Consider the following 19,557-nt stretch of genomic DNA (forward strand, 5'->3'; position numbering starts at 1 on the left):
TGGCACCAACAACCATGCCACGCTCAAAATTGCTTAAATCACCTTTCTTTCCCATTCTGACATTCAGTTTGGAGTTCAGGAGATTGTCTTGACCAGGACCACAACCCTACATGCATTGAAGCAACTGCCATGTGATTGGTTGACTAGATAATCGCATTAATGAGAAATAGAACAGGTGTTCCTAATAATTCTTTAGGTGAGTGTATGTGTAGCATCAGAGCATTTCTTTGCTCCAACTTGTCACACTGCATCATTTAGCACAAGCCTGTGTTTGTTAACTGCTGGTGACATACCGGACATCACATCACTATGCTAAGCGGGGACTTCCGCCTAGAAGTGAGCCTGGTGACGTCACTGGTACAGATGGGCGGTCTATAGCACTGATGGGTAAATGGGGTAAAATGAAATTGGCTGGAGTGGAATGAGCAAGTTAAAAAGGCTTGGAGGCAGATAATGGGTCTCAGGATTGGGAGAGAAAGTGGCTGTGGGGACCATGGGCAGGGACTGTTAAAGTGTGGATGCTTAAGCCCCGCCCCTCTCCTGAACTTCCCGTTCTGTATGTGTGTTACATTAGGCACATTCATCTAGCCCAGTGATAGGCAAACTGCGGCTCTCCAGCTGTTGCAATACTACAACGCCCACTATGCCCTGCTGTAGACTGAAAGCTGTAGGCAGTCTTTGCATGCTGGGAGTTGTAGTTCTGCAACAGCTGGAGAGCCGCAGTTTGCCTATCACTGAAGCCTTTCCTTAGCTGAAGATGGAGAAGAATGGGGAAAAGGAAGTTCTTTCCTAAACAGCTTATGACAGCTGCTTGAAGAGTACCTTATAAGACATGGCTATGTGCACTCTATTGATTAAATGCATTTGTGTCTCGTCAGAGTTTAGTTCTCCTTTTAACACATGAACATTATACCAGGCCAGACTCATAGGAGCAAGTTCATTGCAAGAAACGTGCTGCATGTGTTCGCATGACTTCCCGTTCTGCTCTCTGCTCCTCTGATAGGATTGCACAGCATTATAATGATTTATATAATACTGTGTGCTCCTGCCAGAGCTGTAGCTCCTGAATTACACTGACGGACTGTCAGAACAATTCCTTAGATCAAAGGTATTGCAGGGACACACCACATTATAAATCATAATAGGAGGAGCAGGGGTCAGAACAATTTTTATAATAGCAGTCTAAGGTGTCGCACTGCAACATGCGACAGTCGCAGAAAAATCCATCTCAAACGGATTTTCTGCGACTGTTGCGTCGCAGTATGTTGCAGTGCGACACCATAGACTGCCATTATAAAAATTGCCGAGCAACAAAACGTTGCGCGACAAATGTCGTTGTGTAGACCTAGTCTAAAAGTTAAGCTCCAGTGTTGTTAAAGACTAAATGTTTTAGGTCAACTTGCATGTTTGAAGTTAAAAAAGGCAATGGGTCCATACAGTATCCACATCAGGGAGCAGCAATCTGATTGCTGCACCTCTCACTGATTTATAACCAATCCCTTTTAACAAGTGATCTTCTTGATGACTGGAGAATAGCCAAAGTTGTTACTATCCATAAGAAGGGTAGTAGAGAAAATGGCTGATAACTGCAGGCCAGTTAGATTGTAGTAGCAGTAAAAATTATAAAAACTAAACAGAAGCAGCTAATTGTCCATCTAACAACCAATAACTTGTTGGATCCAAAACAGAATGGCTTTACTGAGGGTACATCATGTTAAACTATTGTGACTTTTGTCACTTGTGTTGGCTGAAGGTAGTGCCATGGATATTATCTATCTGGATTCCATTAAAGCCTAGAATACAGTTCCACATAAAGAGTTACCAAAATTGGACTTAATCCTGAATTCCAATGGATTCGCAGTTGGCTTAAAAGGTATTGAGTCACCAGTTTTCTGCTGCCCTCACTTATAAAATACCAAGAGCTCCGCCCACCTGTCTTTGATCGACAGTTTTTCCCCCCCATATAAATTAGCAGCAGGCGGGCTCATGAAAATGGGGACTCATTGGCATACGCTGGAGCTATTCCATACAAGATTTTGGCAAATGGCTGGGTCAATTAATGAAAGTGTCACTTGTTTAGGTGGCCCTTAGACAAGACATATATTTATACTTATTTATACACAGGTGATTAAGAAATGCACCCCATATTTATTTATTTTACTTCCATCGTGCAAACAATATGACATTGAAAGGACACATGGAAAAAATGCAATTTTTTATTTTTTCACTTGCTGGTCAGTAATTTCTACCAAAAACTTTTGGACAAAAACCACTCACTACACCCCTAGATGAGTATGCTAAGGGGACTAGAATTCAAAATGTTGACGCTTTGGGTGTTTTCAATCAATCACTCTGAAACCTGTGTGCCCTGGAAACTTGTTAAAAATTAAGTCTTCTAAACTGCTCAAAAATGTAAAAAGTATTAGAGTGTGAGTATATCTATATCTATATCTATCTATATCTATCTATCTCTATCTATCTATCTATCTATCTATCTATCTATCTATCTATCTATCTATCTATCTATCTATATCACACTGCAGTTAAAATAGGAAAAAAAACGTTTTTTTAAATAACTTAATTTTCTTAGTAAATATATGCAAATTTGTATAGGTCTAATTTAACCAACTAAAAAGTATGAGGGGGGTGGGGGGGAATTTCCATATATTACTTGGATTTGCAATACCTTAAGGCTACTTTCACATCTGCGTATTTGCTTCTGTTAGGATAATACAACGGGCTGCATTTGTTATGAATGAATCCGCTTGTATCATCTCTAAAATGGCCTTGACGGATCCGGCACTAAAATCATTTTAAGTCAATAGGCGCCGGATCAGTTTTCTTTTGTGTCCAAGAAAACAGATCCAGCACCATTGACTTACATTGTGTTTCAAAGCAGATCTGTCTGCTTGCATCGTTTTTCTGTCTGGCATGGGAACGCAACCGAACGGTACAGAGTGCATCCGGTTCAGTTTTGTCCCCAATGACAATGAAAGGAAAAACACTGATGTGAAATAGCCTTAATAAGTTATTCTCTGAAAGTCCCAAAAAAAAAAAAAAAAAAAAAAAAAAAAAAAAAAAAAAAAAAAAAAAATCGGGCTGTGTCATTTAAAGGGTTGTCCAAGTTATTTTTATTGATGACCTATCATAATGATAGGTCAATATCAAAAATCGGCAGGGGTTCAATGGGACAGCTCATTCAAGTATATAGGAATGATGCGTCCTATTGAAGTGAATGGGACAACTTCTTGTAGTTACACCTGCTCACCTCTGCTGTTAGGAGCAGGTAAACAATGATGAGAAGGCTGCGCTGGCACAGCGTGCACCTTCTCTTCACCCAGTTGATTGGTGGCGGTGTTGGACCCCAGACGATCCAATATTGTTAATCTATCCTGATAGGACATCAATAAAAACAACATGGACAACCCCTTTCAGGCCTGGTCTTTAAAGGGTTAAAATGTGAACTGTTTAACCCATTCCCAACATATGCCATACATGTATGGTGGATGTCTGGTCTTTGTAAGCTAAACAGGCATCGTAGACGCAGGGCAACTGCTGTTTTACACAGTAGATATTCGGTGGCCAAGTACATGACTGGAGATAAATCCATGAACAAGGGGGCGGCCTTTATGCAAAAAAAAGATAAAAAGGTATTCAGACAGAATGACCCCCATTTACTAATGTTAGCACTAATGAGGCAAGATGTGGCGCAATTCGGTTCATTTAGGTTTAGAGAGTTCATCTGTGCCTAGTCTGACAACAGTGCGTGGCTCAACAATCAAAGGGTTTTGCTTTACAGTTAAAGGGGTTGTCCGGGTTCAGAGCTGAACCCGGACATCCCTCCATTTTCAGCCAGGCAGCCCCCTGACTTAAAGGGAACCTGTCACCGGGATTTTGTGTATAGAGCTGAAGACATGGGTTGCTAGATGGCTGCTAGCACATCCGCAATAGCCAGTACCCATAGCTCTGTGTGCTTTTATTGTGTAAAAACCCCAATTTGTTACATATGCAAATTAACCTGAGATGAGTCCGGACCAGGACTCATCTCAGGTTAATTTGCATATGTATCAAATTGGGGTTTTTACACAATAAAAGCACATAGAGCTATGGGGACTGGGTATTGCGGATGTGCTAGCAGCCATCTAGCAACCCATGTCCTCAGCTCTATACACAAAATCCAAGTGACAGGTTCCCTTTAAAGGGCTTCTGTCAGCCCACTAAACAGTTTTTTTTTTTTTTTTTTGTTTACTAATAATCCCTATACTGCGAGGTCCCTATACACAAGTTAAATAATCATTTTGGTTCAGTAGAATTTGATAAAAAGCCATTTTTAAAATATGTAAATTACCTTGCTCCGCATCCTCCGATCCTAAGATCCTAATGACGCCCCCTCCGCATTGTGATTGACAGGGCCAGGGAACGGAATCGTTCTCTGCTGGCCCTGCCTGTTTGCATTCAAAATCCGGCGCCTGCGCCGCGGCCGTACCCATCTTCAATGTGCGCAGGCGCACTGAGAGGCAGCCAATCGCTCGGCCGCTCCATCCTCAATGCGCCTGCGCCGATGACGTCACATCTACACCCGGCGCAGACGCATTGAGGATGGAGCGGCCGCCTCAGTGCGCCTGCGCACATTGAAGATAGGTACGGCCGCGGCGCAGGATTTTGATTGCAAACAGGCAGGGCCAGCAGAGAACGAGAACGCGGAGGGGGCGTCATTAGGATCGGAGGATGCGGCTACTACCAGCAAGTAGCCGCCCTACTTGCTGGTAGCAAGGTAATTTACATATTTTAAAAATAGCTTTTTATCAAATTCTACTGAACCAAAATGATTATTTAACTTATGTATGCAGAGCTCGCAGTATAGGGATTATTAGTTAACAAAAAAAAAAAAAAAAAAAAAAAAAACAAAAAAAAAAAAGGTTTAGTGGGCTGACAGAAGCCCTTTAAGCATCGGAGCAGTTCATGCTCCGATGCTCTCCTTTGCCCTTTTCTCCTTTTGACGTACCGAGGCTCTCCATGTGGCTGCTGTGTGGAAACTTCCGCCAATCATTGTGTTCGGTGACGTCATTGGCACTGATGGGAAGGATTTAGCGCTGCCCGATGCCAGTAAAACTGCTAGGGCATCGTTAAAGCCCGCCCATCAGAGCCGACGACGTCACCTTACACACTGATAAGCGGAAGTGTGTTTTTAAAAAAAAAACAAAAAAAAAAAAACAACCTGCCCTGCACGATCTAGTGCAGGGCAAGGGAGCGCATCGGAGCATGAGATGCCCTGATGCTAGCCTCAGGGGGGCTGCCTGGGTGAAAATAAGGGTATGTCGGGGTTCAGCTCTGAACCCGGACAACCCCTTTAAGAAGTGTGGCCTAACATGAGGCATTTGGCACCAAAATTGCATCACAACACTGGTGTAAACTTCGGTCTCAAACTAAGCCAATAGTTCGTATTAAGGCTACTTTCACACTAGCGTTCGGGCGGATCCGTTCTGAACGGATCCGCCCATAATAATGCAGACGGAGGCTCCGTTCAGAACGGATCCGTCTGCATTATATTAGCTAAAAAAAGCTAAGTGTGAAAATAGCCTGGGACGGATCCGTCCAGACTTTCAATGTAAAGTCAATGGGGGACGGATCCGCTTGAAGATTGAGCCACATTGTGGCATCTTCAAACGGATCCGTCCCCATTGACTTACATTGAAAGTCTGGACGGATCCGCACGCCTCCGCACGGCCAGGCGGACACCCGAACGCTGCAAGCAGCGTTCAGCTGTCCGCCTGTCCGTGCGGAGGCGAGCGGAGCGGAGGCTGAACGCCGCCAGACTGATGCAGTCTGAGCGGATCCGCCTCCATTCAGACTGCATCAGGGCTGGACGGCTGCGTTCGGGTCCGCTCGTGAGCTCCTTCAAACGGAGCTCACGAACGGAAACCCGAACGCTAGTGTGAAAGCAGCCTAAGTTAGACAGCCATGCACCATATTAATCATACATAAATTTGATGCATTTCTAGGTAGCACAAGTTTACTACATGAAGTATCAGATCAGTAAATCTTCCCTAATGTGTGATAACACCAAGATAGAGACTGTCGATGCACATTTGTAAGATGGTAAACCTATGTTTAACAGTGTTGGCAGCCTAATATTAGTTGCCCTTTATAACATCAGTGACCATACATTATGCAGTCTAGCTACGGAATCCACATGTGAATTCTTGCTTATTTTCGGACTGCACCGGTACTTGCTACTGTTTCAAATAGCAGGTACAGGGGCGGCTATTAAGGTATTCCATATACAGATCCCGCGACTGGAAACCACATGTGCAGGCACACAATGACAGCTAGTTACTCACCTGTATAACGCCTTCCATCATGCTAACCATCTTGTTTACAGCGGCAATCACCTTGTGAGTACGTTCAGCAGGATTGAAGTCTGGCCTGTACTGATTAGACAATACATACCGGCAGGTCATATACAACACATATGTTGGTGATAGTTTGAAGTGTACTGTTGAACTATTGGTATAGTTAATAATAGCAGAGAGGAAGGAGTCTTCCGCTGAAATGAGAGAAGAAAAAAAAAAGGCATTAAAAAAGGTGTTGTCATTTATCATGTAGACATGGTTAATACAAGGGACTTACTAATGTATTCTGATTGTCCACATTACCTCCTACGCAGGTTTGATTAATTTTCCCATCACATTATACACTGCTTGTATCTAGGGCTACGACCCGATCCTGAAAATCCAGTAGCTGTGGCTATGCTGTCACACTATAGAACAGAGCACCAGCCAACATGCACGCTCCTGCGGTCCCGGCCACGAGAGAGGTCGGCACTTTTTCCTGTAGTGCAAGCACGACCACCGCTGTTGGATTGCAGGGTGGTTGTAACCCCTGAATACAAGCAGTGTATTATGTGATGGAAAAAGTAAGAATAATCAAACCAGCAAAGCAGGCAATATGGACAATCACTATACATTAGTAAGTGCCTTGTATTAACCATGTCTACATAATAAATGCCATTTGCTGAACTGAGACAACCCCTTTAAGAAAACACAAAATAATCCTTGTAGGCCACTAAGTTAATTTAGATCTTTAAAGAGCATAAAATTCTGAAATCAAAACCACATACAGTTGCAAGAAAAAGTATGTGAACCCTTTGGAAGGATATGGATTTCTGCACAAATTGGTCATAAAATGTGATCTGATCTTCATCTAAGTCACAACAATAGACAATCAGTCTGCTTAAACTACTAACACACAAAGAATTCAATGTTACCATGTTTTTATTGAACACACCAAGTAAACATTCACAGTGCAGGTGGAAAAAGTATGTGAACCCCTAGACCAGGCATCCTCAAACTGCAGCCCTCCAGCTGTTGCAAAACTACAACTCCCAGCATGCCCGAACAGCCTACAGCAGTGCATTGTGGAAGTTGTAGTTTTGCAACACCTGGAGGGCCGCAGTTTGAGGGTGCCTGCCCTAGACTAATGACATCTCCAAGAGCACTGCTGCTACTCTCCCTAGGAGTGGTCGTCCTGTAAAGATGACTGCAAGAGCACAGCGCAGACTGCTCAATGAGGTGAAGAAGAATCCTGGCATGTCAGCTAAGACTTACAAAAGTCTCTGGCATATACCAACATCTCTGTTAGCGAATCTACGATACGTAAAACACTAAACAAGAATGGATTTCAAGGGAGGATACAATAGAGGAAGCCACTGCTGTCCAAAAAAAACATTGCTGCACGTTTACAGTTTGCACAAGAGCGCCTGGATGTTCCACAGCAGTACTGGCAAAATATTCTGTGGACAGATGAAACCAAAGTTGAGTTGTTTGGAAGAAACACACAACACTATGTGTGGAGAAAGAGGCACAGCACACCAACATCAAAACCTCTGAAAAAACGGTGAAGTATGGTGGTGGGGGCATCATGGTTTGGGGTTGCTTTGCTGCGTCAGGGCCTGGACGGATTGCTATCATCGAAGGAAAAATGAATTCAAGTTTATCAAGACGTTTTGTAGGAGAACTTAAGGCCATCTGTCCACCAGCTGAAGCTCAACAGAAGATTGATGTTTCAACAGGACAACGACCCAAAGATAGAAGTAAATCAACAACAGAATGGCTTAAACAGAAGAAAATACGCCTTCTGGAGTGGCCCAGTCAGAGTCCTGACCTCAACCTGATTGAGATGCTGTGGCATGACCTCAAGAAAGAGATTCACACCAGACATCCCAAGAATATTACTGAGCTGAAACAGTTCTGTAAAGAAGAATGGTCAAGAATTACTCCTGACCGTTGTGCACGTCTGATCTGCAACTACAGGAAACGTTTGGTTGAAGTTATTGCTGCCAAAGGAGGTTCAACCAGTTATTAAATCCAAGGGTTCACATACTTTTACCACCTGCAATGTTTACATGGTGTGTTCAATAAAAACATTGTAACATGTAATTCTTTGTGTGTTATTCCTTTAAGCAGACTGTGATTGTCTATTGTTGTGACTTAGATGAAGATCAGATCACATTTATGACCAATTGGAATGATATGGATTTCTGCACAAAAGGGTTCGCATACTTTTTCTTGCAACTGTACAACTTTTTGTATTAAAACAATAACATTTACATAGCACATGTATTTAAGAAAGTGGTCAGACCCTTGCCCATCCAACTGATGACCAATTATAAACCCTCGAATAGCCCTTTAAGTTGGCAAATATTACAAAGTTATGGTCTATTCCGACTTAACAGTCAAATCATGTACTCTACTGAGATTTTGCGATACGTGGGCAATGACCAGAATGGGTTAATAGACCCTTTAGATCAAATGGACCTAGTACATCTTTTTCTTCTGTTAAAACTGCAGCAGCAATTAACATGTGGTTACGCATTTCTGCTCTTATTTTGTTCTTAAAGGGAACCTGCCACCGGGATTTAATGTATAGAGATGAGGACATGGGTTGCTAGATGGCCGCTAGCACATCCGCAATACCCAGTCCCCATAGCTCTGTGTGCTTTTATTGTGGGGGGGAAAAAACTATTTGATCCATATGCAAATTACCCTGAGATGTGTCCTGTATGTGAGATGAGTCCAGCGTGAAGGAGCACAGCACCGCCCCGCATCCTCAGAATCTCCTCCTTGCTCCCCGATGTCAGACAGCATGAGTGCCGTAATCTCGCGATGCACAAGCGCTGTTCCTTCCCTTAGGCGGATGCCAGCACAGGGAAGGAACACTATAAGGACACTGCACATGCGCTGGCTCGGGCATCGCGAGATTACGGCGCTCTGGCTGTCCGATGTCTGGGAGCAAGGAGGAGATTCTGAGGATGCGGGCGGCACTGCGCTCCTTCACGCTGGACTCATCTCAGGATAATTTGCATATGGATAAAATCGTTTTTTTTCCAAAATAAAAGCACACAGAGCTATGGGGACTGGGTATTGCGGATGTGCTAGCGACCATCTAGCAACCCATGTTCTCAGCTCTATGCACAAAATCCCGGGGACAGGTTCCCTTTAAAAACACTATAGACACATTTGGGAGCAATTATTTTTATATCTGCATTTCATTAATCTTGAAACATTTTTCAACTAGTCTTTTTAAAAACTTTAAATATATTTACCACTACAGCTTCCAGTGCATTTGCAGACTATTACTTTCTGTTTTACTGTACTTCTGGAGCCCTTAACTATAAAATTCTGACCGCTTAGTCATTATACCTATATTCTTATCAGTTTCATAAGAATTTAACTTAAATGTGTTTATGACCTGTCAGGAGTTCACATAAAAGGGCTACACATCAGAGCAGTTCACTTAAGGGATTCACGGTAAAGCAGAAGGTAAGTCTGCAACTGCACTGAAATGGAAAGCTGTATTGGAAAAAAGTTCCACAATTTTGAATAAAGGCAAAGTAAAAAATAAATAAAAAATTTGCCCAAAATGAGAAAAAAAAAAAAGCGCAAAGGTAAAATTACATAAATGTGTAACTTTTAATTATTATTAACAATGATTTTTACATGTGTTCGTAAAACACACCAATTATTACACATTATCACATTATGGCCACTTCCTACTTTCGAATTTCGATGGTGGCAGACTATACCAGTAGCTCATGAAGTTAGTAACGCATCGCAAGCCTGCTTGGTGGGTATATAAAGGTGTTGCGATAGGCTGTTTGCACACATGGTTGCTGTCATGGGTGAAAGGGGAGATTAATATGCGTTGCAAATAAGGATAACTATTGTCTTCCAGGCCATGGGTAGCAGCTGCACAATTTGTGAACTGTTGCGTGCTTCTGTGGCAAAAGTGCTGACAAATGGCAATGAGAATAAGCCACATGGAAACTACGGAGCACCAGGTGCCATGAATGTAAGGGGTGAACGTCGGCTAGGAAGGGTGGATTGCTGCTACAGTGGAGTAGCTCATCACCAAAGGGAATAGGGGGGCTACCAGATGTGTGTCTAAAACAGTTCTCCGAACCATACTGTGGATGGGGATCCGAAGCAGACATATTGTCAATGCACCTCTGCTAACGAAACTGCATAGGTAGAAATTTTTCAAAGCTGTATTGGAATTAGACATCCCTGCTTGGCAAAGGGTTGCCTTCTCCAATGAGTAATATTTCCTGCTTCATCGAACAGATGGACAGTGGTGTGTCAGGCGAGAAACAGAACAAATAACCTGCAACCATTGCTAGAAGAACACAAGAGGGTGGTGGCAGAGTAATGGTCCTGGGAAATTTTTCATGCCATTTTCTGGGCACAGTCATCCAAGTGGGGGGCCATTTGGGTAAGAATCCATCCTTGCAGATCACTTACACTCATACAAGCGGATTTTCTTTTCTGGGGCAGATAGGATCTTCCAGCAAGACCACGCTTCACCAATTCCCCAGACCTAAGGGCTACGTAGACCTTTGGGGACAATTGTTTTTATTATTGCACTATGCTCATTTTTAGCAAAATTTTTTTTTCAATTGGCCTTTATTAAAAATTTTGAACCACTGTCTTAGTGCAGCCTTGAGTTTCTCTAGTAACAGGATCAGAATTTTCACTTAGTGCAGTCAGGCAGCTGACAGCTCCTTAAGGGCTCAAGCACACAGCCATTGCACAGCCATTGCACAGCCGTGCCCATATTGAAGCCCGCAAACAGCAGGTCCACAATGTGCATACATCAGCCGGGTACACCCCGCATCACGGATGCGGACCCATTCACTTGAATTGGTCCGCAAATCTGGAAGTTCTGGTGTGGAACGGAGACCCGAAACCCCACGGAAGCACTATTGAGTGCTTCCGTGGGGGTTCTCCTTGTGCCTCCACACCGCAAAAAAAAAAAATATAGAACAATGTGGATAAATAGAACTGTAAAGAAAGCAATAAATGACAAAAGGAAAGCATATAAATCACTAACACAGGAGGGTAGCATGAAAGCACTGAACAACTATAAAGAAAAAATAGAACATGTAAAAAAAAAAAGCGGACAAACTAGAGACCAAGAGATTAATTGCCAAAGAGAAAAAAAACTAACCCTTACATGTTTTTCAATTATTTAAATGGTAAAAAGTATAAATCTGAAGGTGTCGGCCCTTTAAAGAGTAACGAGGGGGGAGTCACAGAGAGCGACGAGGAGAAAGCAAAACTGTTAAATATTTTTTTTCTCCAATGTATTCACTGAGGAAAATAAACTGTCAGATGACATGCAGAATGTAAAAATTAATTCCCCATTAAAAGTGTCCTGTCTGACCCAAGAAGAAGTACATCAGCGACTTAAGATTAAAATAGACAAAATTGCCAGGACCGGATGGCATACACCCCCGTATCGTAAGGGAATTAAATAATGTCATAGCCAGACCAATATTTCAGATATTTGCGGACTTTATACTGATAGGGAATGTCCCACAGGATTGGCGCATGGCAAATGTGGTCCAATATTCAAAAAAGGTTCCAAAAACCGAGCCTGGGAACTATTGGGCGGTAAGTTTAACATCTGTTGTGGGTAAACTGAAGGTTTTCTAAGAGATGCTATCTTAGAGCATCTCAACGGAAATAAGCAAATAACGCCATATCAGCATGGCTTCATGAGGGATCGGTCATGCCAAACTAATTTAAATCAGTTTCTATGAGGAGGTAAGTTCTAGACTTGACAGCGGCGAATCAATGGATGTCGTATATCTGGACTTCTCCAAAGCATTTGACACTGTACCACATAAAAGTTTAGTATATAAAATGAGAATGCTCGGACTGGGAGAAAATGTCTGTATGTGGGCAAGTAACTGGCTCAATGATAGAAAACAGAGGGTGGTTATTAATGGTACACACTCAGATTGGGTCACTGTCACTAGTGGGGTACCTCAGGGGTCAGTTTTGGGCCCAATTCTCTTCAATATATTTATTAATGATCTTGTAGAAGGCTTGCATAGTAAAGTATCAATTTTCGCAGATGACACTAAACTGTGTAAAGTAATTAACACTGAAGAGGACAGTATACTACTACAGAGGGATCTGGATAGATTGGAGGCTTGGGCAGATAAGAGGCAGATGAGGTTTAACACTGACAAATGTAAAGTTATGCACATGGGAAGGAATAATGCAAGTCACCCGTACATACTAAATGGTAAAACACTCGGTAACACTGCCATGGAAAAACAGTAAACTAAGCTGCAAAACCCAGTGTCAGGAAGCTGCTGTCAAGGCCAATAAGATAATGGGTTGCATCAAAAGGGGCATAGATGGCTGCCCGATTCCGGATTAGTTTCAAGGACGCTAGCAGAAGAAAATATCAGAGATCAAAATGTCTAGATTAGGCAGATTACAGTAATCCTGTTCACACGTAGTCCACAATGTATCGTGTTGAATCGCTGAGAGATGGAGATTCACTCCGTGGATTGTCCCATACTAGTAGTGAAATATTGAATATTCTCTGTTAAATATGATAGGATGCTATGTGATGTTGGGTTGGCCGTCTCACAGCAGATTGTAATGGGATGTAATTATGTACAACACTAAACAATACAATGCACTTTTTGTTATGGGTTAGGGTTGGGGTGGGGGGGGGGGATAAAAAATGTTGTCAAGTACACGATGTAATGAAGACAAAACGAATAAATATTGTAATATCGATGCACTTTATTGTGTAAACAAATGTCACTTGCTGATTGTCATTTGGCTGCAATTAGCTCGACAATAAAAAAATAAAAAATACACTGATTCAAAAAAATAGATGCCCGTGATAAGAACATAGTCCTACCACTTTACAAATCGCTAGTCAAACCACACGGAGTACTGTGTACAGTTCTGGGCTCCTGTGAACAAGGCAGACATAGCAGAGCTGGAGAGGGCCCAGAGGAGGGCAACTAAAGTAATAACTGGAATGGGGCAACTACAGTACCCTGAAAGATTATCAAAATTAGGGTTATTCACTTTAGAAAAAAGACGACTGAGGGGAGATCTAATTACTACGTATAAATATATCAGGGGTCAGTACAGAGATCTCTCCCATCTATTTATCCCAGGACTGTGACAAGGGGACATCCTCTGCGTCTGGAGGAAAGAAGGTTTGTACACATAGAAGAGGATTCTTTACGGTAAGAGCAGTGAGACTATGGAACTCTCTGCCTGAGGAGGTGGTGATGATGGTGAACTCACTAAAAGAGTTCAAGAGGGGCCTGGATGTATTTCTGGAGTGTAATATTACAGGCTATAGCTACTAGAGAGGGGTCATTGATCCAGGGAGTTATTCTGATTGCCTGATTGGAGTCGAGAAGGAATTTTGTATTCCCCTAAAGTGAGGAAAATTGGCTTTTACCTCAGTTTTTTTTTTTTTTTTTTTTTGCCGTCCTCTGGATCATTTTGCAGGATGACAGGCCGAACTGGATGGACAAATGTCTTTTTTCGGCCTTATGTACTATGTTACCATTTTTTTGTGTGGTGTGGACGGATCACGGACCCATTCAAGTTGAATAGGTCTGGATCAGTCTGTGGAATCCGCATGGATGTTGCCTGTACATTGGGGACCACAAATTGCAGTTCCCAATGCACAGAACGGCCGACCAACAGCTGTGTGCATGAGCCCTAACTTTGATCTCTGACACTCATTACAGCTCAACTCTCCTAATACTGATAAGTCCTAATGCACATAAACCTATTTTGTTTCCATGTCCATTCTGTTATGTGGATCCATTAATTTCAATGGGTCTGCAAAAAAAGCAGACAGCATACATTGTGCTCTCTGCATCCATAGGTCTGTTCCGTAGCCTCGCAAATATAGAGCATGTCCTATTGTCCGTTTTTGTGGACAAGTATAGGCATTGTTACAATGTATCCAACACTGATGTCACACAGACGTCAGCCATATTTTTTGCAGACCGCTAAATACATGTGCATGTAGCAATGTTGTGTGCATGTAGCATAATAACGTGGCTTAAATTGGTGTTTATGACTTTTTAGTAACTTAGAGACAAGATTTATTATATGGCACAAAGTGAAAGTAAAAAGTTCTATTTAGGGTTCAAGCACACGGACGTATTTTCTGTGTCCGTTTTTTTTTTTTTTTTTTTTGTAGACTGTATGCAGAACCATTCATTTCAATGAGTCAACAAAAATAAATCCAGAGATTACTCCATGTGAATTCCATTTCCGTATGTCCGTTCTGCAAAACAATAGAACATGTCCTATTATTGTCCGCATTACGGACAAGAATAGGACTGTTCTATTAGAGTCCAGCTGTTCCGTTTCCCAAAATATGGAATGCACAGACATCATCCGTATTTTTTTGCGGACCATAAACTACATACAGTCATGTGCATGAGCTTAGTGGAATTTACACTTGCTGTGTTAGAATGAGTAACTATTTCAATTATTTGGTCAGTTATTTCGATCAGTAATTGGGAGCCAAAACCTGGGGCAGGTCAAAAAACACAGAATAAATGCAACTCAAATCATTACACCCGATCTCTGAGTAGGCGTCAATACTGTTTTTTGGCTCACAATAACTGATGAAAATAACTGACCAAATAACTGAAGTAGTAACTCATCCTAACACAGCTAGAGAAACGGCTCAATAATAGTAAAGACCAAAATGCAATCTGTGAGAGCATCTTGATCATTGTGTTCGCTCTTTAGATCCTCCCCATCACACCCTCCAACAGCTGTGGGATGCACTACAGTCAACACGACTCCAGATACCTGTGGCCGCCTACTAGGACCTTATTGAATCACTCCCATTCTGTCTGTCCTGCACACAGTGGTTACTATGGAAATTAGCTGGTGGTCAAAATAATGTGACTCAACTGTGTACGCCAACAGATTTCAAGCATCTGAATTAATTCAATACTTACAATTTTCTCTAAACTCAATACTTGCAGGCAATACATGATCTGATCCATGTGACTTTTGAGTTCTAAAAAAAAATAAAATAAAATGTGGTGAGAAAAAGCTTGTTGAAAATTCCAGACCTGTGCCTAAAGGGATTGGCCACTTACTGGATACTGCTGACAAATGTGTTTGTAAGTTGATTATATCGCAATTACTAATATAGCCCTTGTGAACCACTCAAAATTATCTATAATAATACATTTTTATCAAAAATATTAGATGTGGTGATTTATTTGTTAAGGAAAAAATCAACCAATATCATGTCTGAGTGGCAAAATGGATCTATCAAAGTGTGATTTTCACAACACATTTGTGGAAGTTCGTCTTGGCACAAACAAAAGATTTCTGAGGAACTCAGAAGAGTTTTTGATGTTAATCAGGCTGGAAAAGGTTTCAAAACCACCTCCATAGAGTTTGGACACCACTAGGCAGATTGTGTACAAATGGAGGAAATTAAGACTATTATTAGTAGAGAGATGTGACCAAAGATCATGCAAAAAGTCAGGTGTGTATTTGTCCGCAAAGTCATAGGAATTAAAGGTAATCTCACATTAACTAATGTTAAAAGCATTGTCTTATCTTGCAGTTACCAAAAGGGTGATAAGATACAGTCCGGACCCTGGCCCACTAGACGGCTGGGAAACTGCAGATCACACTGGTGCTCACTGTTTTAGTAGCTCTCACTGTAGTGCATGAGAGCTACAGTAACAAGGTAAAACAGTAAGCTATGCTGTTTCCCTAACTAGAAAACAGTACAGCTTGCTGTGCTACACTGTTTGAAATGGATGGGAATCATTCATACTGTTCAGATGGTTACATTACCATGAATACTGTTACTTTAGGACACTAACTGTTTAGGGTTCTGCCCCTACAAAATGAGATCTTCCGGTTTATCTGGACGTTTAAACATCCTTGAATATTTCGATCTATTACGCATCTTCTGAAGAGAGTGGGTGTTTTAACGCCTCATCTTTATAAGTATTATTTAGCGTCCCAGTTATCTCTATTGTCTACTCATGCATTCCCTAATCCTCCACAATGGGTACTCCTAGAATCTGACTTACAGATGCACCTCATTAAAATAGAATATCTCCGAACGTAATACAAGTTATTCAATTCAAAAAGTGATACTCATATACTATATAGATTTGTTACACACAGAGTGATTTTAAGCCTTTATTTCTTTTAATGTTGATGATTATGGTTTACAGCTAATGAAAACCCAAAAGTCAGTATCTCAGAAAATTAGATTAATATACAAGACCAATTAAAAAAACATTTTAAAACAGAAGTGTTAGTCTACTGAAAAGTATGTACAGTATATGCACTCAATACTTGGTCGGGACTCCTTTTGATTGACTTACTGCATCAATGTGGCATGACATGGAGGCAATTCAGCCTGTGGCACTGCGGAGGTGTTATGGAAGCCCAGGCTGCTTTGATAGTGGCCATGAGTTTGTCTGCATCGCTGGTCTGGTGTCTCCTCTTCGTCTTGACAATATGCCACAGATTCTCTATTGCGTTTAGGTCAGACGAGTTTGCTGGCCAATCAAGCACAGTGATAACGTGGTTCTAAAACCAGGTATTGGCACTTTTACAGTGTGGGCAGGTGCCAAGACCCGTGCTAGGAAATCAAATTAGCATCTCTATAAATCTTGTTAGTAGAGGGAAGCATTAAGTGCACTAAAATTTGGACATAACACAGTAGATGACATGGCTCACCAAACCATCAATGACTGTGGAAATGTCCCAATGGACCGCAAGCAACTTAGACTGTATGCCTCTCCACTGTTCCTCCAGACTCTGGGACCTCGATTTTCAAAAGTAATTCAAAATTGACTTTCATCTGAAAACAGGACTTTGGACCATTGAGCAACAGTCCGATCCTTTTTTCCCTAGGCTTCGGTAAGATGCTTTTGACGTAGTCTCTGGGTCATAAGTGGCTTGAAACAAGAAATGTGTGTGGTGGCTTTTGAAGCACTGACTTTCATCCACAGTCAAATCCTTGTGAATCCCCCCATATTCTTAAATTGCCTTTTCTTGACAATATTTTCAAGGCTGTGGTCATCCCTGTTGCTTGTACACCTTTTTTTAACACACTTTCTTTGCACTCTCTATAAATATGCTGGGATCTCTCAGCACTCTGAGCAGCCAGCCTCTTTAGCAATGAACTTTTGCGGCTTAATCTTCTTGTGGAGGGCATCAATGAGTATCCTCTGGATAACGGTCATGTCCGTTTTTCCCATGATTGTGTAGACTACTGAAATAGACTGTGGAACCATTTAGCGTGTTTTGTGTTAATTATCTGATTAGAGTGAGACACCATGGGGGGGGGGGGGGGGGGGGTATTTGAAGTCAGTTTTGCTTGAGTCTGCATGGTCTTAACAAGTGACATTTTATAAATGTTGCGTAAGGCGTTTGATAAACTTGTCTTATCCTTAAACCTAACATTTGCCAAGAAAAGCTGATCCAGTTTTCCTACTCCACCTTCCTACTAGAAGTGAGGTTGTGACTTTTTAACCCTTTTGCTACTAGCGTCATACATGTACGGAGCGAAGGGGTAATCATGGTGCCTGCTTGCGTGTCCACACTCTCTGATAATAAATTGGTCTTTATGTATGGCAGGGAATCGATTTAGGGGAATCTCACACTGCAACAATGGCACGATTGTTGTACAGTGACTAGAAAGCCAGTAATTACTCACCGGTAATTCTGTTTCCTCATGGTCACAACAGCACCACCAGAAAGATGGACTCCTCCCCCAGGGACAGGAAACCTAGAGCACAAAAGGAAGCACTTCCTTCCCCTTCAGTGAATTACAGAGAACTAGGAAGCGTTCCAGTTAGTTAACATCTTAAACGCATACAACTTAAACAACCAAAGAACAGGCTAACACTTTTTTTTTAACCACACCCCATGAACACCACTTGTGCACAAACAAAAATAGAAGGGTGGCAAGTCCCTTGGTGCTGTCATGACCATGAGGAAACAGAATTACCGATGAGTTATTACCGGCTTTCACCCTGTCACGACAGCACCACCAGAGAGAAAACCAGAGAAGAAAATTAGGGTGGGACCACCGCCTGAAGCACTTTACGGCCAAAAGTTAAGGAAGAAAAGGAACCCACGTCCAGTCTAAAGTGACGGAAAAAAGGTGTGGAGACTACCAGGTAGCCACTCTGCAAATCTGGTCAATGGAGGCCCCTCTTCTTTCTGCCCAGGAAGATGCCACCGCCCGAGTGGGCCTTCAGATTATCCGGAGGAGACAAACCTGCAGAGACATAAGCTCTAGAAATGTCCTGCCTGATCCATCTAGAGATGGTGTCTCCTCTTACTTTGTCCCCTTTATTTGGCCCCGACACCTGAATAAAGAGTCTATCAGACTTCCTGAAGTCTTTAGTCCTGTATGTATTCCAGGACACATCTACGTACATCCAACATATGAAAACACCTTTCTCCTTCGGAAGAGAGATTACCACATAAGGAGGGCAGCACCACTTCCTGGGACATATGAAAAGCGGATACCACCTTGGGCAGAAATGCTGGATCCGGCTTAAAGATTATTCGGTCTTCTAGGATCTGAGTATAGGGCTCTCTGATACATAAGGCTGCTAACTCCCCTACCCTACGAGCCGATGTCACTGCCACCAAGCGGGCGGTCTTCTGAACTAGCAGTCTGAGAGGAACATCAGCTAAGGGCTCAAAAAGGACCTACACATAAGGACCGAAGAACCACTGAAAGATCCCAAGTTGGCGATCGTATCGGTACGGATAACTACAGTCTCTTGACTGACTTAAGGAATCTGATGATCCAGGGATGATCTGCAATTTTCTGGCCAAACAAAGCTCCCAAGGCAGAAACCTGAACTTTGAGAGTGGCCACTCTTGACCCCTTTTCCAGACCTTTCTGCGGGAAATCCAAAATATCCACCAAGCTGGGTTTTTCCGGGTCAAAGGAAGCAAGGTTAAATCGTGGACAGAAATTTTCTCAAGATCCTGACAAAATCTTGTACGTAACTTCTTTCCTGCTGGCTTGTAACCTGGAGATGACGGCATCAGACAATCCCTTAGCTTTTAAAGGTTAACCTTTCAAAAGCCAAGCCGCCAAATGGAGATTGAGCACCTCCGGATGACATACTGGGCCCTGTAAGATTAGGTTGGCAGCTCCGGAAGCAGCCAGGGATCCCCTAGCGACATGGCTCTTGGA

General features: G+C 42.3%; 1 protein-coding gene across 12 annotated transcripts in view; it reads right to left on the reverse strand.

Moving 5' to 3' along the window:
- Positions 1–19,557, reverse strand: part of AFDN (afadin, adherens junction formation factor) — a 296,787-nt gene that overhangs the window by 161,631 nt on the left and 115,599 nt on the right. For all 12 annotated transcript variants that reach the window (XM_044289638.1, XM_044289639.1, XM_044289640.1 and 9 more), the window contains exons 13-14: positions 15,314–15,375; positions 6,342–6,547 (exon numbers count right to left, since the gene is read on the reverse strand). In XM_044289638.1, the coding sequence (XP_044145573.1) occupies positions 6,342–6,547; positions 15,314–15,375 (268 nt within the window). The remainder of the gene's footprint in view (positions 1–6,341; positions 6,548–15,313; positions 15,376–19,557) is intronic.

Source organism: Bufo gargarizans, chromosome 4 (genome assembly GCF_014858855.1).
Source record: "Bufo gargarizans isolate SCDJY-AF-19 chromosome 4, ASM1485885v1, whole genome shotgun sequence".
In the NCBI taxonomy this organism is placed as follows: domain Eukaryota; kingdom Metazoa; phylum Chordata; class Amphibia; order Anura; family Bufonidae; genus Bufo; species Bufo gargarizans.